The following is a 27,868-nucleotide window of genomic DNA, read 5'->3' as shown; positions in this document are numbered from 1 at the left end:
GCCCAAGGTGGCTGCAGGCCGCGGTGTGGCCCATCAGCTGCACACCCAGGGACAGGCTTAGGAATCTGGGTGTGTGGGGGGAGGGGGGGGCATTCTAGAGGGCATACAGTCTCCCATGGAAGTTCAACGCCAGCTTTCCTCCAGCCTGCCCACAGATTGTCTCTCTTGGGCTGGGCACCAGAGGGAGGAACTGGCTTAACTTTGGGGCCCCTGTGGCACGAAAGATAAGAATCCTTCAACACTGGAAGCACGCTCTTTGAGGCAAGAAGCTGGCATTAGGGAAAGCACTGGGGGCCCTGAAATCACGGCGGGGGCGGGGGGGGGCGCCCACTAGACAGTGACATCTCACCATCCATCTGGGGTATGTGCTCGCGGGGGCCACTGCGCAGGCCCCTCCCTTTGGTTGTTTTCTCTCTTCCTGCCTCTTTTTCTGTTTCCTTCTACCTCTTCCTTGGACTGTTCCTCCCTGTCTGGGTCTCTCTCCCTCTCTCTCCCGGGAATACCTGTACATGCGCCCAAGTTATAGGCAGGAGTACTCACTGTCCTCGGGTGTCACGCAGTGGGCCTCCCCCTCACCTCCCCATCCGGCCCAGGAGGGACCCTGGCCTGCACAGCGTCACCTGTGATGGGTCCGGGGCCCCCGCCTCACGCCTGGCCAGCCTTGAAAACATTCCTCCCAAAGCTCCTCTTCCGTCTGCCTGTCAAGTTAGCTGAAATGCAAATCCTATTCTCCTGGCCGGAAGCTCTGAGCTTCCACACTTCCCTCCGGCGACGCTGTGATGCCATCCCATTAGCTTCACTGCCCAGGAAGCTGCCTGGGCACCAGGAAAATGAGCTGAGTGGACGCTTTGCCGCAAAACCTCCGGACAGCCCTCCCTTCCCTGGGCGCTTTACGGTGTGCAAAGCGCCCGACCATCCCATTTATCCCGCGTCTCATGCTCTCCCTGCCTTATCCCAGGAAGGCTAGGTTTGGCTGCGCCGGATCTGACGAGTGAGTGAGTGAAGCTCAGAGAGGGAAAGCAATCCACCCAGGGTAACACAGCACATGCGGGTCCAGGCCCACCCAACTCCAAGTCCAGATATGTTCACATTCCATCACAGCCTCTATCTCCCATTCACACCTTCATTCAGCCAACGTTCGGTGAGCACTTGCTGTCTGCCAGGCTCCCCTCATGGTTCAGGAAATGAAGGCGTGTCTAAGACACGCCAGGTCCCCGCCCTCACGGAGCTGACATGCTTACGAAAGAAGATAGAAAAGAAGCACATACTTTGAGAATTCAGAGTTTAATAAATGCTTTGAAGGAAATGAGGGCATGAGAAAGTGGTAGGTAGTTTGGCCCAGGAGGATGGGGCTGGCCCTTCTGGGAAGGTGACAGGTAAGCTGAGACCTGGGCCGCAGGTCTGTTCTCAGACTCAGGGCAGGGAGGCCGGAAGTGCGCCGGGGGGAGCCGCTGCGGGGTCTTGAGGACATGGGGCGGGGGGCGCTGTCGGCCCTGCCTCTTTGGAAGCCCAGCCTGTGCCTGTCTTTTCCGGACCCCTGGCTCGGGGGCGCTCACAGAGGGGCACAGATGCCAGTGGCCTGCAGGTGCCTCCCGGCCCACCCCTCTCCTGGGACAGGAGCCAAGATGGAGCCACATGCGGCCAGGTGGCAAGAGGATGAAGCTGGGGTGACGGTGCAGAGGAGCTTGGAGTCGGGTGCTGTCCCCGGGTCACCCTCTGGCCAGCGCTAAGAGCTCCCGCAGGGTTGGTGTCTGCGATTGCCTGAGTCTGGGCAAATCTCAGGGCGCAGGGGGTGCTCACGGAGGACGGTGAGGAGGGGCCCCGGGAGCCCGGGCTATGTCACGGCATCAATGCCAGGCCCTTATGTGGCTGCCTTGGCTCCTGTCGGCCCTGGCTGAGACCTTCTGCTCGCCCCCTCCGCGCTCATCTCGGGTGGGCATAGGTGGGCCTGTCTCTCCTCTGAGGAAGGCCCGGGAACCAAGCTCCCAGCAGGGCTCCCTGGGGCGCAGGGCAGGGACCAGACCGCAAGGCCCTCAGACCTCAGACTGCCGGGGATCAAGGCTCAGCTGAGTTTGTGAGCTGCTAAGCAAGGGGCGGAGGCAAGTGAGGGGTCGCTCTACGCACACTCCGGGCACAGCCTACAGCTGGGGCTCCTCAGTCGGCCCTGCCTGCCCCAGCAAGACTTGGCGATGCAGCCAGAGATTCCTGGCCACAGGCTCAGCTGCCCTGCTCCTGACCCAGGGCTCCCGGGGGTGGGGTCACCTTCCCTAGGCCTGGCCCAGCAGTGGCCCTGTGGACCCCACCCTGCCCCCCAAGCTGACAGACACCTCCCCCAGCCATACCGCCAGTTCCCTCCCTGGATAGCTGTCTCCTAGGTCTCTCGGGAATATACCTTCCCCATCGGCCCACTCCTGGATCCCAGACTAGACCATCTCTCCCATCCCCATATACGGCATGGGCCTCTTCCCCCACCCAGCAGACCACTCAGACACCGTCACGGTAGGCCGGACAGTGTGGACTCCGGAGTTAGACCGCCTGCGTCCAAATCCTGCCTCTAACGCTTACTGACAGTGCGACCCGGGCAATTCTGTTAAATGCTCCGTGCCTCAGTCTCCCCACCTAGTATAGGAAAGAGCCATGAGTTCATAGAACGGCGCCTACAGCAATGTCACTGCTCTACAAGTGTGGGAGCTCCCCTGATCGCTGACATGCCCCGCTCCCGCCTGACCCCAGGACTCCTGTTGCAGTGCTCCGCCTGCCGGGCCAGACGTCCTTGGATGCTGACACATGCTGGGCAGAGTCTGAGTTCTTCTCATCCTGGGGACCATGCGATCCCACTCCTGCTAGTTCCCCCCACATTCCCCAGCCCCCCCCCTCCCCCAACCACTCTCAGCTTGTTCCACTCCCCTACCAGACCACGGGGCAGAGGGCCCTCTGTGTCCCAGGTCAATGTATGATACCTTTACTGATATATCTGCTTGGCCATGACTTGTCCCTGCAAAGGGGGTTCAGGAATGATGTGTGTGTCCTCAGGGAGAAGAATTAGGAAGGGAGCAAGTAACTGGGAAGTGTGGTGGCAATTTGAGAGATTATGTAGGCATGGGGCACCCCAGGCAGGCTTTGAGGAGGGAAGGAGGCCTTGTAGGGCGATGCTTGGGCTACATGGTGACTGATATGAAGCTATTGCCATGCGGTGCTTGACAGGTGCCTGAGGGAGGGATTCTTAAAATTTTTTTTTTTCAACGTTTTTTATTTATTTTTGGGACAGAGAGAGACAGAGCATGAACGGGGGAGGGGCAGAGAGAGAGGGAGACACAGAATCGGAAACAGGCTCCAGGCTCCGAGCCATCAGCCCAGAGCCTGACGCGGGGCTCGAACTCACGGACTGCGAGATCGTGACCTGGCTGAAGTCGGACGCTTAACCGACTGCGCCACCCAGGCGCCCCTGAGGGAGGGATTCTACAGGTACCGCCTCATTGATCCTGCTTGGGGACTTTACGAAGGAGAAACTATTACTCTCTCTCTCTCTAACAGATAAGGAAACGGAGGCTCAAAAAGATTCAGGATGTGTGTGGAGGGCCAAGTGGGCTGGCTCCAGAGTGGGCACCCCTGAATATTTCTCTGCTGCCCCTGGAAGGGCCAGGTTCTCCAGATGAAGGATAGCAGCCCTGCCTTCCCATGCAAGCTGAACCTCAGGAGAAGAGGTACGACTAAGCATGATGACAAGAAAAATGGGAATGTGGCTGGGGAGGAGGAGGGACTGAGAGCCATCAGTGACCCAGATGGTGATCCAGACCTTGCCTGCCTTGTCACTGGTTGACTCTTACGTGGTCTCCGCCCTCAAGGGTCTCAGAGCCCGCAGGCCCTGCCAGGACATGTAATGTCACATGAACGGCGTATGGTGTGGTTCTATCCAAAGACGGGAGGGTGAGGAGGGCTGCCCCTCATTCCAGCTTGCTTCCCGGACTCCCAGCACACCTGCCGAGACACTACTCACCTTCAAGTTCCCAGTATTGGCCTGACAACTGCCAGTCCGCTCTGGACAGCCAGCGACGTCTATCAAGGCCAACCGGCTAGGGAGAGGGCACTGAGCTGGGCTCAGACACACCTGGGTCTGAATCTCAATTCTGCAACTTCCCAGCTGTGTGTCCGTGAACGAGTCACTTCACGTCTCTAACCCCCCATTTCCTCACCTGGAGAGTGAAGATAATACCCAGTCACATCCACTCATACAACCACTATCCCTTGAGCACCTACTGTGTCCCAGATATTTTACTAAGTCTTGGGGACACAGAGGAGAGCAAGATAGAGTCGCTGTCCTCATGGAGCTGAGAGTCAAGCGGGGGAAACAGATAATCAAGATGTATTTCAAGGAAGAAACAGAGTGAGGAGACAGAGTGACTAGAGGAAGCTGCTTCAGATCAGGTCATCGGGGAAGGCCTGAGAAGAGGCTTCAAATGGCAACCTGAAAGATAAGGAGTTGGTCATGAAAAAGCCTGGGAACAGTCCCAAACAGATGGAACAGAGATTGCCGAGGCCTTTGGGTGGGGAGAAGTGGTCAGTGTGGCTGGAGCCTGTGAAGAGGTTTGGGGGGGGGGGGGGGCGTTCAGGGAGGTGGGGAAGGACCAGTTGGGGGAGGGGTTGGGGTTTTATTCAGAACACAACAGGAAGCCACTAGAAGCTTTTAAGCACGCAAGTGACACTTCCCCCACTTAGTCATATTATACACAAAAGCAGAGCACACAGGGCATGCTCGGTGAATGGTGGTTGACGCGTATGTGGTCTCCACCCCAGTGGGTCTCAGAGCCCCCAGGCCTCGCCAGGCCTTGCAAATCGCATGTGGATAGCGTGCGGCTCAGCTTTATGCAGAGGGGGAGCACAAGACGGCCACAGCCTCTCCTTCCAGGCCAGGTGTTCTCCGTGCTCTGCCCTCTGGCAGACTCTGCCAGCCGGCCACCTTCTCAGAGATAAATGGTGGGCAAACACAAACTCAACTCATTGTCCCAAAACAGCCATCAGGGAATTTCCAGCACCTGAGAAAAGCACACAGAAGATACCGTTTGTGAGAAGAGTTTTCCAAGCGCGGAGAATTTCCATCAAGGGGAAGCGTCCTCCAAGGGGCTCTTAGACTCCCCAGCCATCTGCAGCGGCAGAGGCCGTCTGGAGGGAGGCGGCGACGGAGGGAAGACGGGAGCCTGGGAAGACAGCACCACCCTTTAATGTGGAACAGCCAGGAGAGGACAGCAGGCCAGGGCAGGGACCAGTGAAGTCAAAGGCACGGAGGACCCTCAGAGGAGGCCGGCAGGAAGGTCAGCTCTTGGGGAGGGAATTTAGCTGCCAAAGCTGATAGTGCAGCTTCCTTCTGACCCAGCGGTTTCACCACTGGGAATTTACCCTCAGACATACTTGCATCTGTGGACAAGGATATTCATTGCCGTAGAGGGTTAAAAAACACCCCGAACGTCCACCAGCCAGGGACTAAGTGACGGCAAGAGAAATCTCCACCTCCATCTCTGATCAGACCTCCTCCACCTCTCCCATTCTCTCCTCTCCAGCCACTCTGGCCTCCTTGCCTTCCCTTCAATGTGCCGGGCATGGTCCTACCTCAGGGCCTTTGCACGTGCAACCCCTCTACCTGAGCCATTCTTCCCTCAGATCCCCACTTCTGCGGTAGGCAGCTTCAAAGATGGCCTGGTATGATCTCTGCCTCGTTGCGGAACCATTATGGAATCCCCTCCCGCAGAGTACGGGCTGGGCTTGCTGACAGAATACAGATGTGATGGAATGTCGCTTCTGACGTTAGCTGCGAAAAACCACCATGGCTTCCACCTTGGGCTCTCTCTCCCTCTCTTCTTGGCACGTATTCTCTCTCTTTCTCTGTCTCGGATCAGTTGTGCTGGGGGAAGCAGGTGGCCCTGTTGCAAGCGGCCCTTGGGAGAGGCCCAAGTGGCCAGCCCGTGAAACAGAAGCTGCCACAACCATGAGCGTGGGCTTGTATGTGGGTGCCTCGGCCCCAAGCAAGCCCTGGGGTGACCACAGCCCCGGCCCCCCGCTGGACTGCGACCCATGAGAGACTTGGGGCCAGAGCTTCCAACGCATCTGTGCCTAGATCCCGGACCCCATAAAACGGCTGAGTTTGGGGGTGATTTGCTGCACAGCAAGAACGAATTCAATTTCCTCCTCAGATGTTTCTGCTCAGATGTCTCTTGGCCATAATGGCCTCCCCTAACCACACCCACCACACCCGACACGTCATTTGTATACTTACCCGTTATCTCTCCCTACCAGCCCAGCAGCTCCTTGGAGCAGAAACGGGGTCATTTTTTGAAAATTTTTTTTTATTAGTTTTCTTTATTTTTGAGAGGCAGAGAGAGCCAGAGCACGTGTGGGGGAGGGGCACACAGAGAGGGAGACGCAGAATCGGAAGCGGGCTCCAGGCTCCGAGCTGTCGGCACAGAGCCCGATGTGGGGCCCGAACTCACGAACCGCGAGATCCTGACCTGAGCCGAAGTCGGACGCTCAACCGACCGAGCCGCCCAGGCGCCCCGAAACGGTGTCCATTTTGTTCACTGTTGTGTCTCTAATGCCCCGAACGGCACCTGGCACATAGAAGGTGCTAAGTAAAGACTAAGCTAATAATCCACAAGTGAAAAAGAAGTGGGTAGATTAAAATATGCTGACCCAAAATGACCCCCGAGAAATATTAAGTGGAAAAAGCAAGGCACAGAAAAGGATAGACAAGAAGCTGGTAGCCGCGGCTGAGGGTTTCACAAGGAGACATTACTTGACCCGGGGCTGGAGGGGAAGGCAGGAAAAAGGAGGAACAGGGTTTTAGCAGAATGAGCGGCCTGGGTCTCCTCTGGACCCCGTGAGGGTGCCAGCCCAGGTGCTCTTCTGAGGCGGCCCAGCCCGCTCCCACACACGGGGCTCTTGGCCACACACAGCGCCCGCCCAGCAACCTGCTGGGCCCTCCTGCTTCCTCCCCACCTCAATCCTGCTCCTGACCTTTTATCTTCCTGCTCCTGGCCTGTACCTTGGCATATATCTTCCCGAACTGGATTCATCAAGATTCGTGGGGTGCCCGGGTGGCTCAGTCGGTCGAGTGCCCGACTCTTGGTTTTGGTTCAGGTCATGGTCCCAAGGGTCACGGGATCGAGCCCCAAGTCAGGCTCCGCGCTGCGCATGGAGCCTGCTTGGGATTCTCTCTCTCTCTCTTTCTCTCTCTCTCTCTGCCCGTCTCCCCGACTCGTGCTCTCTCTCTCTCTCTGTCTCCTCTCTCTCAAAACAAAACATTAAAAAGAATCATCCACAGGCCCCTTTGGCTTGATATCTCCCTGGGAAGTGTCGCCTGCCCCAGCACCACCTGGGATCCAAGCCCTGGCTATTCCGTCGGCTTGACTGGGCTTCTCAGTCCCTGGGGGATTCAGAAACTGCCACAGGGTGGGGAGCGGAGGAGGTACAAGCGGCCTCACTGGATAAACATGAACAGCACGGCTTGGCTGCACCCCCCGCCCCCACCCGCACCTGTGCCCTAGACACAGGCGGTAAATGTACTTTCGTAGACTCTCCCTCTATGTACCTCTCCAGTTCTGCCTCCCTGTGTCTCTATCCCTTTCCCCGTTTTTCTCTGTACGTCTCTCTCTGTCTTCGCCTCTGTCTCTGTCTCTGGTTGTCTATGTCTCCATCTATACTATGATTCTCTGTTTCTGGGTGTCTCATACTCACCCTTCCCTCTCTGTGTCTGGCCTGGTCTGTGCCCCCCCCCCCCGCCCCCCTTACGTGAACTATACGCATCCCCACTGTAATGCTAAATCGCAGCTGCCATGAAAATCCCCAAACTGCCATGATATTACCAGTTGTGTTACAGTCATCACCCCGAGAGCCAACCACATACCAGGCACGATGCTAAGTGCTCGGCACGCGCTGACTGCTTAAAATCCTCACAAACCCCCATACGGTAGGTGGGGCTCTCACCCTGTTTGGGGGAAGGGGTAGTTAAGGCTCAGGGAAAACAGAGGACTTGACCAAAGACACACAGCTGGTGGTGAGGCCAGAATCCGCACCCAGGCAACCTGCCCTTCATCCACACACATCGTGGCTCCTCACCTTCACCTCTCCATACCTGTGGTGGAGCACTTTTCAGGGAGTCTCCAGCCTCCACCCTAAGAATGAGCTCAGGCTGATACATGCAGCTCAGGTGCAGCTCCCCTCCATTCCCTATGGGTGGCCCACCCTGGCCCAGGGGCAAGGGGACAGCTGCTGATGTGAGGGGCAGGAAGGTTTTGCTGTCCCCCCTCCGCGCGCCCCTTCCACCCACAGGCACCCTCTTCGGTCACTGCGAGGCAGGTTCTGTCACACTCCTGTCATGAACGAGCATTGACGAAGGCCAGCTTTGGGCCAGCTACGGGAACGACGAGACAGACCCGATCCTGTCTGAAAGCTCATGCTCCAGCAAGGAGAGTGCCTGGGACATCAGTGCCGTGAAGGGAGTCCCTGGGAATTGAGGGTGGGCCTGGCGCCTGCCCTGATCAGTCAGGCCCGGTGCAGACTAGTGAGCCCTGCCCCGACGAGTTGTCCCAGGAGTCCCTCGGAGCCTCCTCCCCTCCCGTTAATGGAGAACTCTGGTCCCTACGCTCGACCTTCACCCGGCTGCTCCCCACCCTCCCCCCCACCGAGTGTAAGAGACTCCAGAGCACAGCCTTTTCTTCTACAACAGGGCTTTGGTCTCAGTTTCCCTGCTTAGTTCCCCGCCCAACCGACTTCCCTGGGTTTGCGCCCTATGCCTGTATAGTCCCCGGCCGGCTGAAGTCCTGACCACTGGGGAGAGGACAGACCAGGCTCCTCCTAAGGATCTCCAACTGCCCTGCCCATTTAGTGTCTACGTAAGGCGACACCCCCAGGCCCTGCCCCTTCCCGGCCACACCCCCAGGACACCTTCCTGGCCATGCCCCTCAGACTCCAGCCTTCCCTTGGGCCAGTGCCCGGGCCTCCTCATGTTTCCCCTGAGACCAGGCCCCTGAGCGCCCAGCTTCCCTTGCTATACCCACTCCGCTAAGTCATTTAAAACCGCTAGAACTGAGCAGCTCCAGGACGGTGGGTTTTACTTCCAGTTTTTATTAAGCTTATTAAAATTCTCACCTCCTCCTATCCCCCAAAGCCCAATTTCTGCCTGGCCCTGTGCCTGGGGCCAGCCTCATTTGTATGAGAGGCCCAGTGGCCTGCATATTCCCCCAACCCGTGCTTCCAAGAGTACGCAGAGGATGTGGCAGAATTTCAATCACCGTGACCAGCCTCGGCAGGGCCAAGGACACAGCCTGCCCCCTCAGCCCTACCTCCTGAAGACACGCCGGCTACTCCCAGCTAACGGACCCTGGGTCCCACCTAGAATCTTCAGACTGCTCTGCAGACCCTGACTTGCTTCTAACATTCCAACTCATTCCTTCAACAGATATTTTATTAAGCGTCCTCTATATGCAAAGCATTGGACCAGCCACTGAGAATACAGCTGTGGACAAGGCATGGCCGTTCCCCCAAGGCTAATGAGGAGGACGACATAAACAGAGAAGTAAAATCAATTATTACAAATACTAAAATAGAAAGACAGAAGCTGTATCTACAACCTGCAGATGTTGGCTAGAGCTGTAAAAAATGGATATATATATATATTTTTTTTTGCCAACATTTAAAAATCTGGAGGATTTCCATTAAAATCTGGGAGTTACGGCTTCTCTTGTAAAAGTAGGAAACTCTGGCGACCACGGGTCCACAGTGTCCCTCGGCGACCCTCAGCCATTGATCGGACCCGTGCCGTTCAGTTGGAGCCTGTGGCCACCAAGCCTCGCAGGCCCCACCGGGCCCATGTGTCCCTGTCCCCTGCCCGTGCCATTCCTGCAGTATTCCTACTCTCCCACCCATCTTCCCTCCCAGGCCACTGAAGGCATTTACCTTTTCGACCCCCGAAAGGGACCTGAGGGAGAGAAAGGCCCACTTTACCTGGGCGTGGGGGAAGGCCTGGAAAAGGAGGTGAGCTTCGAGCTGGGTCTGGCAAGGTCAGCATGTGTTCATCGACAAGGGGCAGCGGGAGGGAGGGAAGGAGGAGACAGGCAGCGGGAGAGGCCCAAGCAAAGTGGGAGGGGCAGAGCAGTGCATTCTGGGCTTCCCACGGCTGCTGAGTTTCGCATCACCTGTTCTCCTGGGGCCCCGGACTCAGGACTGTTTCAGTTCTGCTTCTGATCTGCTGGGACCTGCCACAGACAGGTGAGAATAATGCTACAGGAGAGTGTGGGCCCAGGGGCTTAGGGAACACAGAAAGGATAGGTTTCCAGGGCGCTTGGATGGTTCAGTCGGTTAAGTGTCCTCCTCTTGATTTCGGCTCAGGTTGTTATCCCAAGGTTTGGGAGATCGAGCCCCGCATCGGGCCCCACACTGTAAGCATGGAGCCTGCTTGGGATTCTCTCTCCCTCTCTCTCTGTCCCTCTTCCACTTGTGTGGAACTCTCTCTCAAAATGCATAACTTTAAAAAAAGGACAGGTTTCCAACTGCATCGCCTCTAAGGCACGTTCTAACTCCAGTAACTGGAATTTTCTTTTAACGTTTATTTATTTTTGAGAGAGACAGACAGACGGCACGTGAGGGGGAGGAGCAGAGACAGAGAGGGAGACACAAAACCCAAGGCAGGCTCCAGGCTCTGAGCTGTCAGCACAGAGTCCAACGCAGGGCTCGAACTCCTGAGCCGTGAGATCATGACCTGAGCCGAAGTTGGACCCTTCACCGACTGAGCCACCCAGGCACCCCTGGAATTTTCTTTTTTTAAGTTTCTTACTCTGAAATAATTATTGATTTGCAGGAGATTGCAAAGAACTGTGCAGGAATGTTTCACACACCCTTCCCCCACTATTAACACACAACTCATACGGTCCTAGGGTACAACAGCCAAGTCAAGGAGTTGCCCTTGACCCAATCCATGGAGTTGATTCAGGTTTCCCCAGTTATGCATGCACCTGTGAGTGTGTGTGCGTGTGTATAGCTCTGTGACAATTTTGTCACGTCCGTAGCCTTGCCTACTCACCACTGCAGTCAAGAGACTCGAGTGAACCATCACAAGACCCCCTAATGTCACCCCTTTATAGCCCCACCCATCGTTCTGCCACTCCTACTCCCTGGCAACCCCTCGTCTGTTCTCTGTGTCTATAATTATGTTATCGCACAGATGTTACGTGAATGGAATCACGCAGTATGTATCCTCACAGATTGGCTCTTTCCCGCTCAACTTAATACCCTTAAGGTCCGCCCAAGTTGTTGTGTGTTATCAGTGACCAGTTCCCTGAAAAAGAATCTTATTGAAGTATAGTTGACATACAATGTTGTATTTGTTTCAGGTGGACCACGTAGTGATTCGACAACTCAATACATGACTCTTGCTCTTCATGCTGAGTGTTGTCGGCGTCTGTCACTGGAGAGTGTTACTGACTGCATTCCCTGTGCTGTGCTTTCCACCCCCCTGGCTTGTTTTGTCACTAGAAGCTTGTACCTCTTAATCCCTGTCACCTATTTCACACACACCCCCAGCCACCTCCCCTCTGGCAACCGCCAGTGTGTGCTCTGTATTTAAGCGTCTGTTTGTTTTTATGTCCGTTCATTTGTTTTGTTTTTTAAAATCCTGCATGTCAGTGAACTCATACGGTATTTGACTTTCTCTGACTTATTCGCTTATTCCCTCTAGGTCCGTCCACGTTACAAACGGCAAGATCTCATTCCTTTTTTATGGCCGAGTAATATTCCACATCTCTATCCACTCATCTATGGCTGGACACTTGGGCTGCCTCCATTTCTTGGCTATCGTAAATAACACTGCTATGAGCATAGGGGTGCGTATATCTTTTCAAAGTAGTGGTTTTTCTTTGTGTGAATCCCAGTAGTGGAATTTCTGGGTTATAGGGTACTTCTATTTTTAATTTTTTGAGGAACCTCCCTGAGGTTTTCCAGAGGAGCTGCACCAGCCTGCATTCGCGCCCACAGTGCATTCCCTTGTCTCCACATCCTCACCAACGCGTGTTATTTCTAGCAGTTGGTTGGTTCCTTTTTGTTGCTGAGTACTATTCCATGGTGTGGATATGCCACGGCTCATTTATTTACTCCTCCACTGAAGGACATTTGGTTAGTTTCCAGCTTGGGGCTCTTACAAATGAAGCTGCTATGAACATTCATGTACAGTTTCCTGCGTGAAAAGAAGTCTTCCTTTTTCTGGGACCAATGCCCAAGAACGCAATTGCTGGGACCGTTTTTACTTCTGAGAAGGAAGTGCCGAAGTATTTTCCAGAGTGGCTGTAGCGTTTCACGTTCCTGCCAGCAACGTACAGGCGATCGACTTTCCTGGTAACTGGAATTTTATTTAAAAACAAAACACTACAGTTCTCATGGGGGCTCAACTTTGCTGCAGTCTCGATCTCTCTGAGCAACCCCAGGACGAGGACCTCCCCCACCCCCCATCCTTGGCAGCCTGTCGGCTGGCCATCCACCTGGCGATAAGCCCGCAGAGAGCAGGGCCGGGCCCTGCTCAGATCTGCACCCCCCCCCCCCCCCCCCCCCCGGATCTGGCGCATGCATGGCGCCTAGCAGTTGCAATCACACACAACAACTAGTGAAGGCAGCAAAGACCCACAGCCAGCCAATCAGAGGAGGGCAGAGGCCAGCCCCGGGGTTCGCAGGGCATGGCTTAACTCCCTCTGTCAGAGGCAGCCTCACGGGAACATGCTCAACTCAGCAAGGCCCCCATCAGCAGTCAAGCTGGAACAACACGGGTTTGAACAGCACGGGTTCACTTACAACATGGATTTTTTTTTTTCAATAAGTACAGTACTTTGGACGTATTTTCTCTTTGTTGTGATAGTCTCTTTTTTTTAATTTTAGAAAGAGAGAGAGAGAGAGAATGAGCAGGGGAGAGGGGCAGAGAGAGAGAGAGAGAGAGAGAGATCCAGAGAACCTTCACGTGGGGCTCAATCCCACAACCCCGGAATCATGACCCAAAGTCAAGAGTCAGATGATCAACCAACTGAGCCACCCAGGCGCCCCACTTAGGCTATTGTTAATTGTATTTTCTTTCCCTGGTTATTTTATTGGAAGAATTAAAAAAATTTATTTTAACGTTTATTCATTTTTGAGAGACACAGAGTATTTGAAAAAAAAATTTTTTTAACATTTATTCATTTTTGAGAGACAGAGCACGAGCAGGGGAGGGGCAGAGAAAGGGAGACACAGAATCCAAAGGAGGCTCCAGGATCTGAGCTGTCAGCACAGAGCCTAACACGGGGCTTGAACTCACGAACCATGAGATCACGACCTGAGCCGAAGTCAGATGCTCGACTGACTGAGCCCCCCCGGGCACCCCAAGAATACAGTATTAATACATATGCCAATATGTATTAATCGATTCTTCATGTTGTCAGTACGGCTTCCTGTCAACAGTAGGCTATTAGTAGTTAAGTTTTGCGAGGGTTAAAAGCTATACATGGATTTTTTAATTTTTTTTTTTCCAACGTTTTTTATTTATTTTTGGGACAGAGAGAGACAGAGCATGAACGGGGGAGGGGCAGAGAGAGAGGGAGACACAGAATCGGAAACAGGCTCCAGGCTCCGAGCCATCAGCCCAGAGCCTGACGCGGGGCTCGAACTCACGGACTGCGAGATCGTGACCTGGCTGAAGTCGGACGCTTAACCGACTGCGCCACCCAGGTGCCCCTATACATGGATTTTTGACCACATGGGGAGTCAGTACTCCTAACCCCCATGTCGTTCAAGGGTCACCTGTACATGCAAAAAAAATCTAACTCTTCTTATAAAAAAAAAAGCACAGATGAACACAGAATACATACACAGACATGCGGCACACCCGTGGAGTTAAAATTTCACGGAGGAAGGGAGAATTAGGAAGAAGCACTTCTAACAAGGCTCCTAGGAGAGCAGTGATGAAAACAGGGTTGAGAAACACTGCCCTGGAAGCACATCCTCGCCCCTCCGCCTGTGGAGGAGGCCGCCCTGACTGGCCGAGGAGCAGAACAGGACCTTCCAAAAAGGCACTCCTGCCTCTCGCACTCCCCTGATCTAGCACCGCCACTGGCTCCCACTGCCTCCAGAGGGAGGTCTGAACCGCCAAGCATGCCGTCTCTCCAGCCGCATCTCTCCCCGCACCCCCCATGCTCCGGCTCGCGCCGAAGCCGCAGGTGAACTATGGATTCACCCTGTTGGGCCTCCTTGCCTTTGCACCTGCTGTTCCTTCTGCCTGAAATGCCTTTCCCTACCCTCTGCCAATCTCTGTTCCAGGAATGGCCCACTTGTCACCTCTGTGGGGGTCCCTTCACCTCTCCAAGTGCAGCAGATGACTGCGATGTTCTCCGTGCCTGTGTGGCAGCCTTTAACGCATCCGGTTGCCACAAAGCTGTGTCCTACATGTCCTAGATGGTTCCTCCAACTCGGCTCTGGGTTCCCTGGAGACAGAGGCTGCATCTCTCACCTGCAGCGTCTCACAGGCATCTCAAATTAGCCTCGAATCTGAGCTCCTGATTCCCGCCCCTATGCCCATCCCTCCTTCCTCCTCCCCAGCCTTCACCCCTCCCCCCCTTCATCTCCTTGCCCCTTCTCCGCCCCCACCCCCACCCCATCCCTCCGAAGTGCGACCCATCAGCACCTCCTGTTGGTTCCACCTTGCAAACATATCCAGTAGCCAACCACCTGTCACACCTCCACCATTGCCGCCCTGGTCTAAGCCACCCGCATCTCTCACCTGGACCATCCCAGTAGCCCTCTCACATCTTCCTTGCTTAAAACCCTCAGGGGCTCCCCACTACCCCACCATAGCAAGCTCCCACATCTCCTGGCCCGGGATCCTCAGACAGCCACAAGCCCCAGTTCCCACTTCCCCACCCCCCACCCCCACCAGCACAGTCCCCACCAGCCGCTCCAGGTGGCACCTTCCCCGAACCTGCCCTGAAAACCCTTCCCTGGCTTCCTCCCTGATGCCCTGGGGAGAAGACAGAGGCCCTGCCCCCTCCACCTCTGATCTCACATCCGCCTGCCCTTGCTCTCCAGGCTCCTCCCACGGCCACCTCGTCATGGATTGTCCGTCCTGAGAACATGCCCCTGCCCGGGGCCCTCCTCCTTGCTGCCCTTCTCCCTGGAACACGCTCTCCAACCCCCTTTACCCCCTCCCCCCCAACTCAGCCACCGACTAACCACCCCCATCCTTTACGCCTCAAGAGGGCGCACCCCCTTCTGGGCAAGGTCCCCTGCGACAGCCTTGGGGCTGTGGCTCCACCACTGCTTAAATCACCGCCTCCCCCTCTAGACAAAAGCCCCCAGGACAGAGAGCCTGTGGGGTTCTCCCCGCACCTGGTCCCGGGGGAGATGCTCAAGGACTATCTGTGGAAGGAAGAAAGGGAGGGAGGGAGGGACGGATGGAAGGAGGGAGGCAAAATGAAGGAAGAATGTCTGTCTGCCTCTGTCACCCGCTACCTGACAGCGAGGGCTTTCCCACCTTTCCAACCAGCCTTTAAGGCTTAATTTGATGCGGAGCGTTTCTCCAACTTTCTGTCTGTCCCAGGGTGAAAGACCCACCTGCGCCCAGCGGAGAGGCTGGCGGTCAGGGCCCACCTCCCCCAGCTCCCAACTGACCAGCCCTGCCCTCTGCCCCCCAGCACCACCCGCCACCTGCAGTCACACGGAAAACGAAGCCCGGATGACCGGCAGCAACGTGGAGTCAAAATACATTTGAAACTGAAGTCCCGTGGCCCCAGGAAGCAGAGAGAAGCCAAGGGGAAAGAAAGGAGCCCGGAGGCAGGAGGAAAGAGCAAATCTGAGGGAGGGGCTGGTGCTGGGGCAGGTGGCTGGGTGGTTTCCGCCTCAGGAAACACGAGGGCAAGATATGCACTCTTTTAAGGAACTAAGGATGCAGACACGGAGTAATGTCCGTGCAAAGTGCCCCATAAACGGGGCAGGCAGATAGCTTATCATCTGAACCAGAGCGGCCAGGAGGCATGGTCGCCGATCCTTGGTTCGGTTAGGCACGCACCAGTGCATCCGGGCCCCTGTTCTCACCCGAGAGCCCAACCCTGTTTAACAAGCAAGTACTGAGCACACTCCACGTGTCCACTCGCGCCACCGGCTCTTCCGTGGGTGGTTTCATCTCATTGCTCAGAATCATCCTGCCGCTGCTTTTTCACAGGCGACGCAGGGGCTCGGAGAATACAGGTAACTTGCCCCAGGCCGCGCAGCGTGATGTGGCTCTGCTGGGGTCGGATCCCGTCTGTTCGGTTCCAGGGTCTACGCTTGCTCTGTGAGCCCAAACTGCAAACCCAAAGGCTCAAGCACCAGCAGCCCCCCTGCGGGGACTCTAGTCGCCTCTGCGGCTCTCACGCGTTCACTGAGGATGAGCTGAGAGGGCCAGGCTTTCGGGTTGCAGCAGTGAAGCAGAGAGACAAGGCCCCCGCTCTCACAGAGCCCACCGTGTAGGGCATGGTCCTCAGCCAGGCAGGATTTCGCCTCCCAAGGAACATTCGGCATTGTCTGGAGACACCGTGGTTGTCGTGACTTGGGGACGGGGGTGCTACCGGGGCATCCGGCAGGCAGAGACCAAGGATGCTGCTGATCCCACCATGTCCAGGACAGCCCCTCTCGTCCCACAACAAAGAATGATCTGGCATGAAACGTTGGGCCAAGGTGGAGAAATCCTGGTCTGGGGAGAAGGGAGGGGTGCCATTAGTAACCAAAAGGGTATGTAAGTTCTTGTATCATTCAACAGACATCCACTGAGTGCTGAGTGCGTGAGGCAAGCTGTGAACCATGAAGAAAAACAATACAGGAGGGAATAGATAGCAAGGGTTGGGGGGAGGACCCCCTAAGGAGATGACCTTTGAGAGGGGCCTGAAGGAGTGAGGGAGCTAGCCAGCAGCCCCGGGGTTGGGCTGGACAAGCTCAGAGTGCGAGGAACAGCCAGGAGGGACTGAAATGCGGGAGAGGAGTTAGTTCGAGACGAAGGCAAAGGCCACGCTTTGTAGTCAGGGGAAGGTTCTGGATCTGATTCTACAAATGTAACCTTTGATAAATACCAACCAGAAATGGCAAAAACAGACTTCGTTTAAAAAAAAAAAAAAATCCTGAAAGTGGTCAAATTAGGCTAAGTGAGAAAAGACTTCTATATATTTTTACTTCTCTAGTGGGGCTGGAACTTGATCACACGGAGAGCTGTACATTTGATGAAGATTAACCTCGGGCACACCGCGGTATGCCAACTGATCCTTAAGCAAATGGGTGTGGCTGGATAATATTTTAAGATGTTAATTTGTGTTTTTTCCCCTTGATTCCAATCCCCCCCCCCCCCCCCCCTTAGCTTTCCCATCATTCAGAGGCTCTGAACTTCCTTATCCCAGAGGTTTTGCAGGAAAGGGGCAGGAAAAACCCATCTGCAAATCCTTCCGTTCCTGGCTTTCATTTCCAGAAGCCTTAATTTACTGAGATTAGGTCAGGGGCCTCTGAGTGGGGAGGTGGGAGGAGAGAAAGAGGGAGCTGTCTTCGCTCTAGTCCTCAGGACGAAAACCAGTTGGTTTCTGTTTTTGGCTGGGGCCAGGTAGGGAGACGAGAGTCTGCAGTGAGGTTCTGTCGGCTGGCACGTTTAAAACGTTTTGAGTTAAAAAGCTGAAGCTCAGGGTCACCACACGACCCGACCTTTCCTCCCCTAGGAAAGCACACGTCCCCACAAACTTTGGTACGTGGGGGGTCGTGGCCTCACAGCGGAATGCTCCCAGCTAGCCAAAAGGTGGAAACAACACACGGGGCCATCCACTCCTAAGTGGAGAGGCACGACGTGCTGTGTCTGTGCACCATGGAACGTTGTTCGGCGGCAAAAAGGAACAGAGTGCCCACACCCTGCTGCGACACGGACGAACCGTGAGGACCTCACGCCGAGTGAAAGAAGCCAGTCATGAGAGATCACGTGTCGTGTAATTTCACTGATCCAGAATGTCCGGGACAGGCAGAGCAATGGAGACAGAAAGTAGACTAGTGTTGCCCACGGCTGGGGGACTTGGAGGCAAGTAAGAAGGGTTTGTGGGTACAGGGGATTTTGGGGGGGGTGATAAAAAGGTTTTAAGACTGGATTATGGCGATGGTTGTGGGAACCCGTTCAACTGCACTCTTCACATGGGTGTGCTTCATGATATACCAGTCGTGCCTCAATAAAGCTATTTTAGAAACAACGGAGTTAAAAATCTGATTTTCTCATAAAAAGCCAGATTTGGGCTTTCCCTGGAGGCCAGCCATATTTCTCCGTGGCAACCGTGGGCTGCTGACGGCGGCGTGTGCCATCCCATTTGCCACGGTCCTCAGGGTCACTGCTGTAATGCTTCCAGCTGGCTTTACCCGTTGCTGTCCCCCACACTGTCCCTGTGGGACCTGGATTCGGGACCTCTGTTCCAGAGTGATAAGACCACAGGTACTGAAAGAAAGTATCAGCCTCGTTCTCCCATCTCCCATCTGGCCCTGGCAACAAAGCACCCTGGGGACCAGAGGGGACGCTGTGCACAGGGCGGCAGCAGCAGCCTGCATGGACCCGTGCAGTAGTGAAGCGCCTGGAACTTCCCTTACCAGCCTTGTGCCTCAGTTTTCTCAACTGTAAAATGGGGCGTAGTAACAGCACCTATCATCACAGGGTTCCACAGAGGGAATGTGTTTAGAAGGTGCCTAGCCCACAGTAGACACTCAATAAACAGCAGCTACTCTGAAATTCTGAAATCCAAAAGCTTCTTTGTAACTCATTTGAGACACAGAAATCTGACTTGGCCTGAACTCATTTAGCAGGAAGGCCTGACCTGAATGGATGTGAAGCTACTACCTTTATTTATCCCCCTAGCATGAATATTCATGGGCTTTATGCAGAAATATGAACGTGTTTGCTTACAGGGTGCTGCCCAGCCCCCCCTGCAGTGTTAGGTAATAGATGGTCTAGGTATCACGTTACCTTCCCAGATCTGGAAAGTTCTGGATTCTGGGATACTTCTGGCTGGATACTTTCAGACCAGATACTGTGATCAACCACCTCGTGGACACAGGAGGGGTTGGAACCGGGAGCTGGAGAGAGGCATCCCAGACCCTCCAGGACTCCCCACGGAAGCCCTCGGGCCAAGCAGGCCCAGCCCTCCTGCAAGTGCTTAAGGTACTTGTCCCAAATAGGAGGAGACCGTCCAGGCCCCTCCCCGCCTCAAATGTGATCGGTGCCGCCAGTCGGCCCAAACAAAACCCAGCTGCAGGCAGGCGACAACTCAGCCACGGGTCCGGCTTCCAGTTCGCCCACCCAGACCCCTGTTTAATAAAGAATGTGACTGGCCTTCTTCCTCCGTTCTGAGAGGGGAACTCTAAATCCTTGGGATTTCCTGAGTAATTGGAGGGTCTTTGTTATTCACGAGTCATTGGATCACGCCTGAGGTTTTGCTAGTGAATGAGAGGACTGAAGATGGGGGCTGGGAGAGAGAGAGAGAGGGAGAGGGAGAGAGAGAGAGAGAGAGAGAGAGGGAGAGAGAGAGAGAGAGGTCTCCAACCTGTGATCAGAGCATAGGGCTTTCAGCTGGCTCAATACCAATCAATCAATCATGCCCGAGCAATGAGCCCCCAGTAAACACTCTGGCCCCCAGGCTCCAGTGAGCTTCCTGGTTCACGAACAACACTGCTGGGCCACAAGGACGGTGCACTGATTCCGCGGAATCAGGTGGGCATAGAGGGTCTGCATCTGAGGCCCTCCCAGACCCCACCCTGAGAGTCTCTTCCTTTGGCTGCATCCTTTACAACAATACTGTAATCCTAAATATAGCGCTGCCCTGAGTTCTGTGAGCAGTGCCGGTGGACTATCACGAGGGGGTTGTGGGAACCCCGAATTCGTCAGCTGGTCAGAAATGAGGCTGGCCTGCGGTAAGGCCGCCTCGGGAGTGACTCTTAACTAGTGACGGCCAGGAGCTAGCTGGCAAGTAAAAAACTAGCTTTCTCACTCGTTGGGTGCACAGTTCCGAGGTACGTTCTGCACACTCAGAGGGGCCCAGCGGGACAGAACCCCAGGGGCCCACAGCAGCCGCCTGCTCATCAACTCTCCCTTTACTGGCTTTCCTCCCTTCCTGTCTTCTTCTCCACTCTCCCGCCGAACTTCCTGGGATCACCTTCCACATAAACCACCTGCACCCAAATCTCCATCTTAGGATCTGCTTTGAAGGAATCCAGATTAAGACCTCTGCCATTCCTGGGGCTGAGTCCTTTCGCCCCACCGCTGACCTCCTTGACGACCTCCCGGCTTGACAGGCCATTTGGATTGGCAGTCAACCTGTTCGTCTGGGCAACCACTTGTCTACCACTGCGTAATAATCCTGCTTGGTCCATGGCTAAGCCCATGCCATGGGTATGGCTAGGGACCCAAGCCTGGCTAATCGGAGTACTGCATTCTCTCGCATGGAGACTGGTTCAGGAATGAGTCTGTGAACCTGTGGTCCAGTCACGATCCTCCTTGAAGTTTTGTAGGAGCTATTGGAAAGGAGCTCTCTCCACCTCTGGAATCTTATGTGAGCCTGGAGCCGCTCGGGACCATTTTCTCTCCACATGGACAAAGCCTAGCTGAGAACAAAGTCAGAAAAAAGCAGGGTTTGGAGATATAGATAGATACCTGATGACATGAACACCTGGATGCAGCCATGCCTGAAGCTCAGCCACCTTGTATTTTTCAATTACATGAATCAATAGGGTCCTATCATCACCCTCTTTTCTCTGGTAGCTAATACGATTGGGTTCTTGTCACTTGCGATCAAAAGAACCCTTAATAATATGGAAAAACTCTTTTCTCTGACTTCGACTCTCTGCATTTTTAGACGCAAAAATACACAAAAGTACTTGCTTCTAGGTTATGGACAAAAGACCCGGTCTGACCAGAGCAGGGAGACTGAACAGAGGGGGTTATTAATGTGGGATTCTTTTTTAGCCCAGACCCAAGACTTATCAAGAAACTCATCCTAAAATAATAAGTGATGGTTTATGGTAAGAAGTTACAAATCACCACACTAAGAGAAGCTCTAAGGTCCCTAAGCCTCTGTCTGTAATTTCCACCTTGCAGGCCGTGGAGCTGCTCCCTCTTCAATTCATACCTCGCTCTGAAAATGACTCCTGAAACCCAATTCCAAACAGCAACCTCACCTTGGCCATTTGTTTGTTTTATTGCAAAATCTCCTTCCCTTCTTACTTAACAAAATGCTCCTTCTGGCTTCTGCACGAGGTCTGATTATTTCCCAGAATTGGTCACGTTTCTTTCTGTGCCACCGCAGTTTTTACTAAAAGCCCGCAGTTAGCTCGACTGTGCAGGGACTCTCCAAATGACTTTGTGTTCTTCCTAAGTGGATCTGTCTCATTTTTCAGAGGGACTGGGCAAAAACGGACATCTTCCAGCCTGCTCGCACACCCCTTCGGGTGTGTAAGACTCTGGTCACTGGGGAAAGAAACAGGGAGTTCTGTCTTTCCCAGCACCTCTTGGCTGAAGTCACAGGGCTGGGCAAGGGGACACTGCTAGCTGGAGTCACCCCCCTGTGCTGGAATCGGTCTTGCTCAGTCCCGGGAGCCCGAGAAAAGCTGTGACCCACTGCAGGGTCACATCAAGACGTGCAGGGGCCCCAAACACTTTTGTCTCCTCCATAAAGGAAATGGTAGGGGCACCTGCGTGGCTCAGTCGGTTGAGCACTCAGCTTCAGCTCAGGTCTGATCTCGCGGTCCGTGAGTTCGAGCCCCGCGTCGGGCTCTGTGCTGACAGCTCGGAGCCCGGAGCCTGCTTCGGATTCTGTGTCTCCCTCTCTCTCTGCCCCTCCCCTGCTCACATTCTGTGTCTCTTTCTCTCTCAAGAATAAATAAACATTTAAAAAAAAAATTTTTTTTTTTAAAAGAAATGGTAAAACTTGTATGTTATGACTACAACAGTAGAAGGACAACTATGATCCGGTCTGGATTCACTCTTACAATTTCATTATTAGTACATTAATTTTTTTTTTCTCCCAATTTGAAAAGTAGTCAAAATTAAAACATTTTGTGGGGCCCTAAAAGTACTGTGAGCCCTAGGCCCTGGGCCAGTGGGCCAGCAACCACAGCCCCCACACCCAGGCCTCAGGGGCCGTCCCTGTCTGTACAACCACCTTGTGCCAGGAACACAGCCCCGCTGGCCGGAACCTGTCACCAGCTCCTCCCTTCGCTGAAGAGCATGAACCCCTGGGCCTCGCTGTGGCGGGGCTGGTCCCTGGGGCCATGATCTGCCCCTCAGCTTATTGGAAAACGGTGGGGGCTAATCATAACGACAAGAGTCCCAGGTGCTAAGCCCTACTCAAAGCACTTTTATAGGGCAGGCTCGGCTGGGGGTCCAACAGCCCAGCAGCTACGTGACTGCAGGCAAGTCGGCATTCCCATCTGCGGAACACATGCAGCGTCAGACCCTCCCCTGCAAGGGCACCGTGAGGGGTAAAGATACTAGCACGTGTGGCAGGCTGAACCCCGTGCCAGTGCACGGTGGCACCTCGGCCAGCACTGGCTATTACCATTAATCATAATCACTTGGTTCATTTTAATAACTGATCATAATAATTGGGTAACAGTAGGGGCTGTCCCAATTCTGCTTTCCCGTCTACCATAGAAGGTGTTGACCTTGGGCTGAAGACCCCTCGGCATAAGCTGGGCTGGCAGCATCAGAGGACTTGGTCAGGGGGCTTGCGCACTCCTTTCCCTCCCATCAGAGCAAACCCGAGGGCCACCCCCCTCCTCCGGGCCCCTCCCCACCCCTTACCCTGTTCTCAGGGGGCTCCGGAAAGGCCAGGGGCTCCAGGGCCACGCAGCCCTCTCTTGGTGTCCTGTTGCCCCCCACCCCAACTTATCTTCTCCCAGGCGTGAATACAAAATCCTTTCTCTCCACCACTTGCTACTTCTGTCTTATGACGTCAGCTGGCTCACACATGCTTCTTAGTTAGTGTTTTCGGAAGACTTAAAAGTCTTCTCCCTCCAGCCCGGTCACCCCTGCAGCTCGGATCCTATGAAAAGAGCACGGGGCTTTGAAGCCAGCAGGAGCTGGGTTTAATCCTGGCTCCGTAACTGACCAGCTGTGTGACCCTGGGCAAGTCAATTAACCTCCCTGAGCCCTGTATTGTTTATGTGTCTGGAATGACTGAAGACAAACTTATTTTCTTCAGCAGTGGGCCTCTGGGGGCAGGCTTTTTGAGGGGTGAAAGCTTTGATGAGCCCTTTGAGGCAGGGGAAGGAGCCCCCACCTCCTACCCCAAGAGAGGTCTGCTTGAAGACTTGGGGATGGTTGCCTTGGGCCGCCCACCAGCTTTTGTTCTGTGACTGGAATGAGCAGGTTGAGGGGGAGGGCTGGGTGCCCGGGATAAGGGGACTCTTCGATGCTTGCAGTGGGGAGAGGAAAGAAAAGGTGAAGCCGCTAACAAGAGAGGAGACCGGACACCCCACAGCACATCACACCCCACCTGCTCAGATCGGATCCATCACCCCCACTACCTGCTTTTTCCACCTTCCCCATCTTGGGAGTCCGGGCCCATCCTGTCCCTGCCCAGATGCCAGCCACGGGACCCAAGATCAGGGGCTCTGGCCATCTGGACCTATAGGTCCCTCCTGAGAATCGCGTCTCCGGATACACAAGATAAAATACGTGGGATTATAAAGCAGACCCCTTATATGGAAATCTAGTTAGCGAAACATTCAAACAAGTGCGTGGCATGGGAATATATGTGCTTCTTCGTTAACGCGCGAGTTTGCCTCCACTCACATTTCAAAGACAGCCTAAGTGTCCGTTACAAGTTAGAGAACTACAGATGGAACTTCTTCCCCACCAGGCTCATGGACCCCCCGAACTGTGTGGATTCCAAACTAGGAAGCTGACCTGGGTTCTCTGTCTTCCGGGCCCACCCGGCTCTCCTGACTCGGCCTCCTAGCTGGAGGGTGTGTGTGCCCGCGTCCCGCGTTCCCACTGCCCCCGCACCCGGGTGGGGCCTCATCTTTTCTCACCTCCGGGCCGGTCACCTCACCTCCACCCTTGCCCTGCTCTGTCCACGCCGCAGCCCGAACCCTCACCCCCAAATGCAAACCTGACCGTTATCCCCCTCTGCTCTGGGTTCTCAGCGCGGTCAGCTACATGGTAACATCTAAGGATCACTGCAAAGCACCAAGACCCTCACCCAGCTGTCGGATTTCATCTGTCAATTGTGCTCTCCCTACTCTGCCTTCCTGTCATTCTGAACTACTCAAGGTTTCCAGAATATGCCACCCTTGTCCATGCTGTTCCCTCTATCTGCACTGTCTTCCCCAAGCTGTCCGTCAAGCAAACTCTTCGGTTTTTTTCCAAGTCTCATGCCCCACCCCGCCCATCCCCACTCCACCCCCAAACAGGACACTCAGGACCAGAATCGTGCAAGAGCTAGGAACCAAAACCGACCCTTGGCAATGACGATCACTCTATTTCTCTTTTCTTTCATTTGCTATGATGGTCAGATTTCCACATCCTGAGAAGTCACGCGTGTTTTCATCTGCAGAGCGTGCTGTAATCTCTTGGATGCAGCTCTCAATCTTTGAGGGACCCCTCTGTTGTACACACATACTTCAGTTAGGGGGAGATTATGTCCCTTACCAAAAGGCGCCTCGTTTCGGTTTCATTAAATAGAGGCTTCTTCCAACGCATGAAGAATAGGATTAGATTTATAGAAATTCAATTTACACTTGGCTTTTTAGGAACAGATGTCTTGCACAGCCAAGCCACCACTCTATCTGTCAGGCTGTCTGAAGTTATGGTTTGGAGGCTCCTTTTACTCCTTTCTGGCACATTCCCTGCTTAACCCCTCGTGACCTGGATCTGCTGAAACAACTCTGGGCTCCTGGCCACCTGATCCAATGGCCTTTTCTTGGAGTCTTCTGTCTCCGGCTCCCTGAGTCATAATGTCCTGACCGTCCTGTTCCCCCTAAAGCCCCCAAAACCCCTGGCTCTGTGGCCTTTACGCACCGTCTCTGCCCACCCCACACTGGTAGCTGAGCTTCTAGAAGTGTTTGCTCCCCTCCAGCTTCCACACGTTTGTCTCAAAGGCAAATAAGCCAAAGCAGATGAGTGATGTGCGGGCCACCCCAAAACCGGCCCCCCCTTCATGTCTCTATGGAAGGCACCATCATCCACTCATGCCAATACACCACCTCCCTGTGCCCTGTCCCACAAACACAGTCCGCCACTAGGGCGTGGGGTGGTCATCCCTTGAATACACGTCAGGCTAACCCACCTCTCTCTCCCACACCTGTTAAACTCCACGGGCTCTGGAACGGTCCCTCCGTTAGGAAAGCCCCAGTCCTTATTGTTAGCACGGTACCCGGCACACGATATTCAACAACCACCGAATGAGTACACGGGCGCGCAAATCCCATTTTAAAACCGTAACGCGGGGGCTCAGAGCAGCGGAGTGATGGGCGCAAGGTCACCCGGTGGGAACAGCCAGGACTCGGCCGGGGGGCGGCCCCAGCACCCACGTTCCGCTCTGCCGGAGGTCCAGGGTTAGGCTCCACCGCCAGAGGCCCTCCGCCTTACCGGACAGCACCGTGAAGACAGCTGCGAAGGCGTTGAGCTTGAGCCCGTCGATGACATTGCTGGAGTGGAAGAGCTCGAGACACATGAGGCTGAAGCCGACCACCAGCAGGAGGATGTACAGCACCTCGGACACCACCGACAGCCACAGGACCCCTGCACGACAGAGGCAGAGCGGCCGTGAGATGAGGGACGCCGCAGGGTGACCCTGCCCCGTGTACCTTCCACACCCCGCCCCGCGGCTGGGGTCCGAACTGTTGGAGCAAGGGCCGCAGTTCCAGGGTGGGTCCCCGTGACCCAGCTGATCACGGCGTCCCGTCCTCCGCGCCAGGCCTGGCGCAGGTGCCCAAACCTAAGTTGGTGGAGGCCAGCGCCCCCTCCCCCAGCCCGGTGACGCTCACCGGTGGGCAGTGGCGTGCGACCCCTCTGTGGGCCCGTTCTGACCGGAGGGAGGAACCTGCGTCCCGGTCACACTTTCTCTTCGCACCTGGTGGATGGCTGCGCCAGGGAGCCACCTGATGGCCAGGAGGGTACCCGCCTTAAAATGAAGCTGCCACTGTAGTTGCTGAGCAGTGGTGACACCACTGGGGCCAATCACCAGCCCCGAGGGCTTCCCCACCGTCGAAGCTTTCGGGGCCAAGTTCTCTGTCACCCGCAGCTAGGAGCGCACCCCTACGTTTCTATCGGCCCTGTACCCTACTCCACTTTGTTTCTAGAAACTGCTACTCCCGTGGCCACAGCCTCAACCTCGCGACTCTCCCCGGGACCCGCGGTGTTCTAAAGCGGCCCTGTCTTCCTGGGCAGAGCCGATTGGTCGGCTTTGATCACGCGGCCTAGAATTGGCCAATCAAAGTCCTGCCCTGTAGCAATCCGCGCCCTCGGAAGCACCGAAGTAGACGGCCGGGGGTGGGGGTGGGGGTGTTCAAATCGGGGTGTGAGCCTTTTTTTTTTTTTTTTTTAAGTTGATTTATTTAAGTAATCTTATTTATTTTTAATGTTTATTTATTTTTGAGAGCGAGACAAAGCCGAACAGGGCAGGGGCAGAGATAGAGAGAGGGGGGGGAGACACAGAATGGGAAGCAGGCTCCAGGCTCTGAGCTGTCAGCACAGAGCCCCGCGTGGGGCTCAAACCCGTGAACCATGAGATCCTGACCTGAGCCCAAATCGGTGGCTCAATTGACTGAGCCACCCAGATGCCCCAGTCATCTTACTTGTTTAAAAAAAAAAAAAAAAAGATCAAGGTGGGGCTTGAACTCACGGTGGGGGGGGGGGGGGGGGGTTCGCAAGCTCTTCCAATTGGGCCAGCCAGGCGTCCTGAGAACCTGAGCCTTATGACAGCGTGAGTGCCTGGTTCCAGCTCTTCCTGAAGGCCGGCTGCCCCTCTATCCTTTCAGTGGTTTGGCTGTTCAAACGTTTACGTTCCCTGAGCCGCCACAGCTCCCTCTCCACCCGCCCCCCCCCCCCAGTTTTTTCCAAAATTCGGTTGCCATCATTTGCCCCCTAGTCTAGGGAGCATTTTCTGTTTTTCCCACTTTATCCCTCCCTTCTGACTACACTCCTTTCACTGGGGAGTCCCTTTCTTCTCTCAGTCTGTGCAATTCAGTTGCGGCTGGCTCCATGTTTGGGCACACGACTCCTGTGTAGCCAGTCAGAGCTTCATAGCCCCTATGACTCTAGTCACTGGTTCAGGAGGGAACCTCTCTATGCCTCAGTTTCTTTACGTGTACAACAAAGATAAAAATAACGCCGATTTCATATACTGTCATGCTGTGAGGATGCATTTGCACAGCAATGAAAAGAGCTTGTGCTTAGCATCTAGTGAGGGCTCCATTTGTGCGACAGTATCATTGTTGTATGGGCGGAACATGTCCCCGCCATGATCCCCTGGAAATGGAGCCCGGGAGTGCTTGAGGGAGGTCGAGGCAGGAGACAGAGTCAAGAGGGGAGAAATACAATTGTGGGAGCAGGTATCATTTCTGAGGAAAAGGGTGGCCAGGGGAAAATGCGACACCTCACATGACTTACCCTCCAAACCACACTAATCAGTGAGCGAGGCCCCCGCTTTAGAGAAGGGACTATGGAGAAAGCCTGGCCAGTCAGAGATGGACATATGACCCAAGTCAGTTCAATGAGAGTCAGCCGCTGGACTTTTGCCGGACCTATTGGTGGAGAAAATTCCTTTCTACTGGGTTTGAGCCTGGGGGAGTGGAAGGATGAAACCGACTGAGTCACCAAGTGGCAAGG

The 27,868-nt window shown here is 54.8% G+C and overlaps 1 protein-coding gene and 1 long non-coding RNA gene across 8 annotated transcripts in view; one reads left to right on the top strand and one right to left on the bottom strand.

Annotated features, from left to right (window-relative positions):
* Positions 1–27,868, bottom strand: part of GSG1L (GSG1 like) — a 207,351-nt gene that overhangs the window by 50,824 nt on the left and 128,659 nt on the right. For 4 of the 7 annotated variants that reach the window (XM_058711727.1, XM_058711725.1, XM_058711730.1 and 1 more), the window contains exon 3: positions 25,628–25,780. The exons of 2 other annotated variants lie outside the window; for them this stretch is intronic. In XM_058711727.1, the coding sequence (XP_058567710.1) occupies positions 25,628–25,780 (153 nt within the window). Of the gene's footprint in view, positions 1–25,627; positions 25,781–26,111; positions 26,371–27,868 lie in introns of those variants that run through there. One more of the 7 variants, XM_058711731.1, reaches the window with a different exon arrangement.
* LOC131501492 (uncharacterized) lies at positions 1,227–12,565 on the top strand. The gene is made up of 4 exons (XR_009256804.1): positions 1,227–1,376; positions 3,535–3,704; positions 11,379–11,867; positions 11,964–12,565. It is a non-coding gene; the product is annotated as an uncharacterized LOC131501492 (long non-coding RNA).

This window comes from Neofelis nebulosa, chromosome 18 (genome assembly GCF_028018385.1).
Source record: "Neofelis nebulosa isolate mNeoNeb1 chromosome 18, mNeoNeb1.pri, whole genome shotgun sequence".
Classification (NCBI taxonomy): domain Eukaryota; kingdom Metazoa; phylum Chordata; class Mammalia; order Carnivora; family Felidae; genus Neofelis; species Neofelis nebulosa.
The sequence above is the reverse complement of the archived record's forward strand: the minus strand, read 5'-3'. Positions and strand labels throughout refer to the sequence as shown.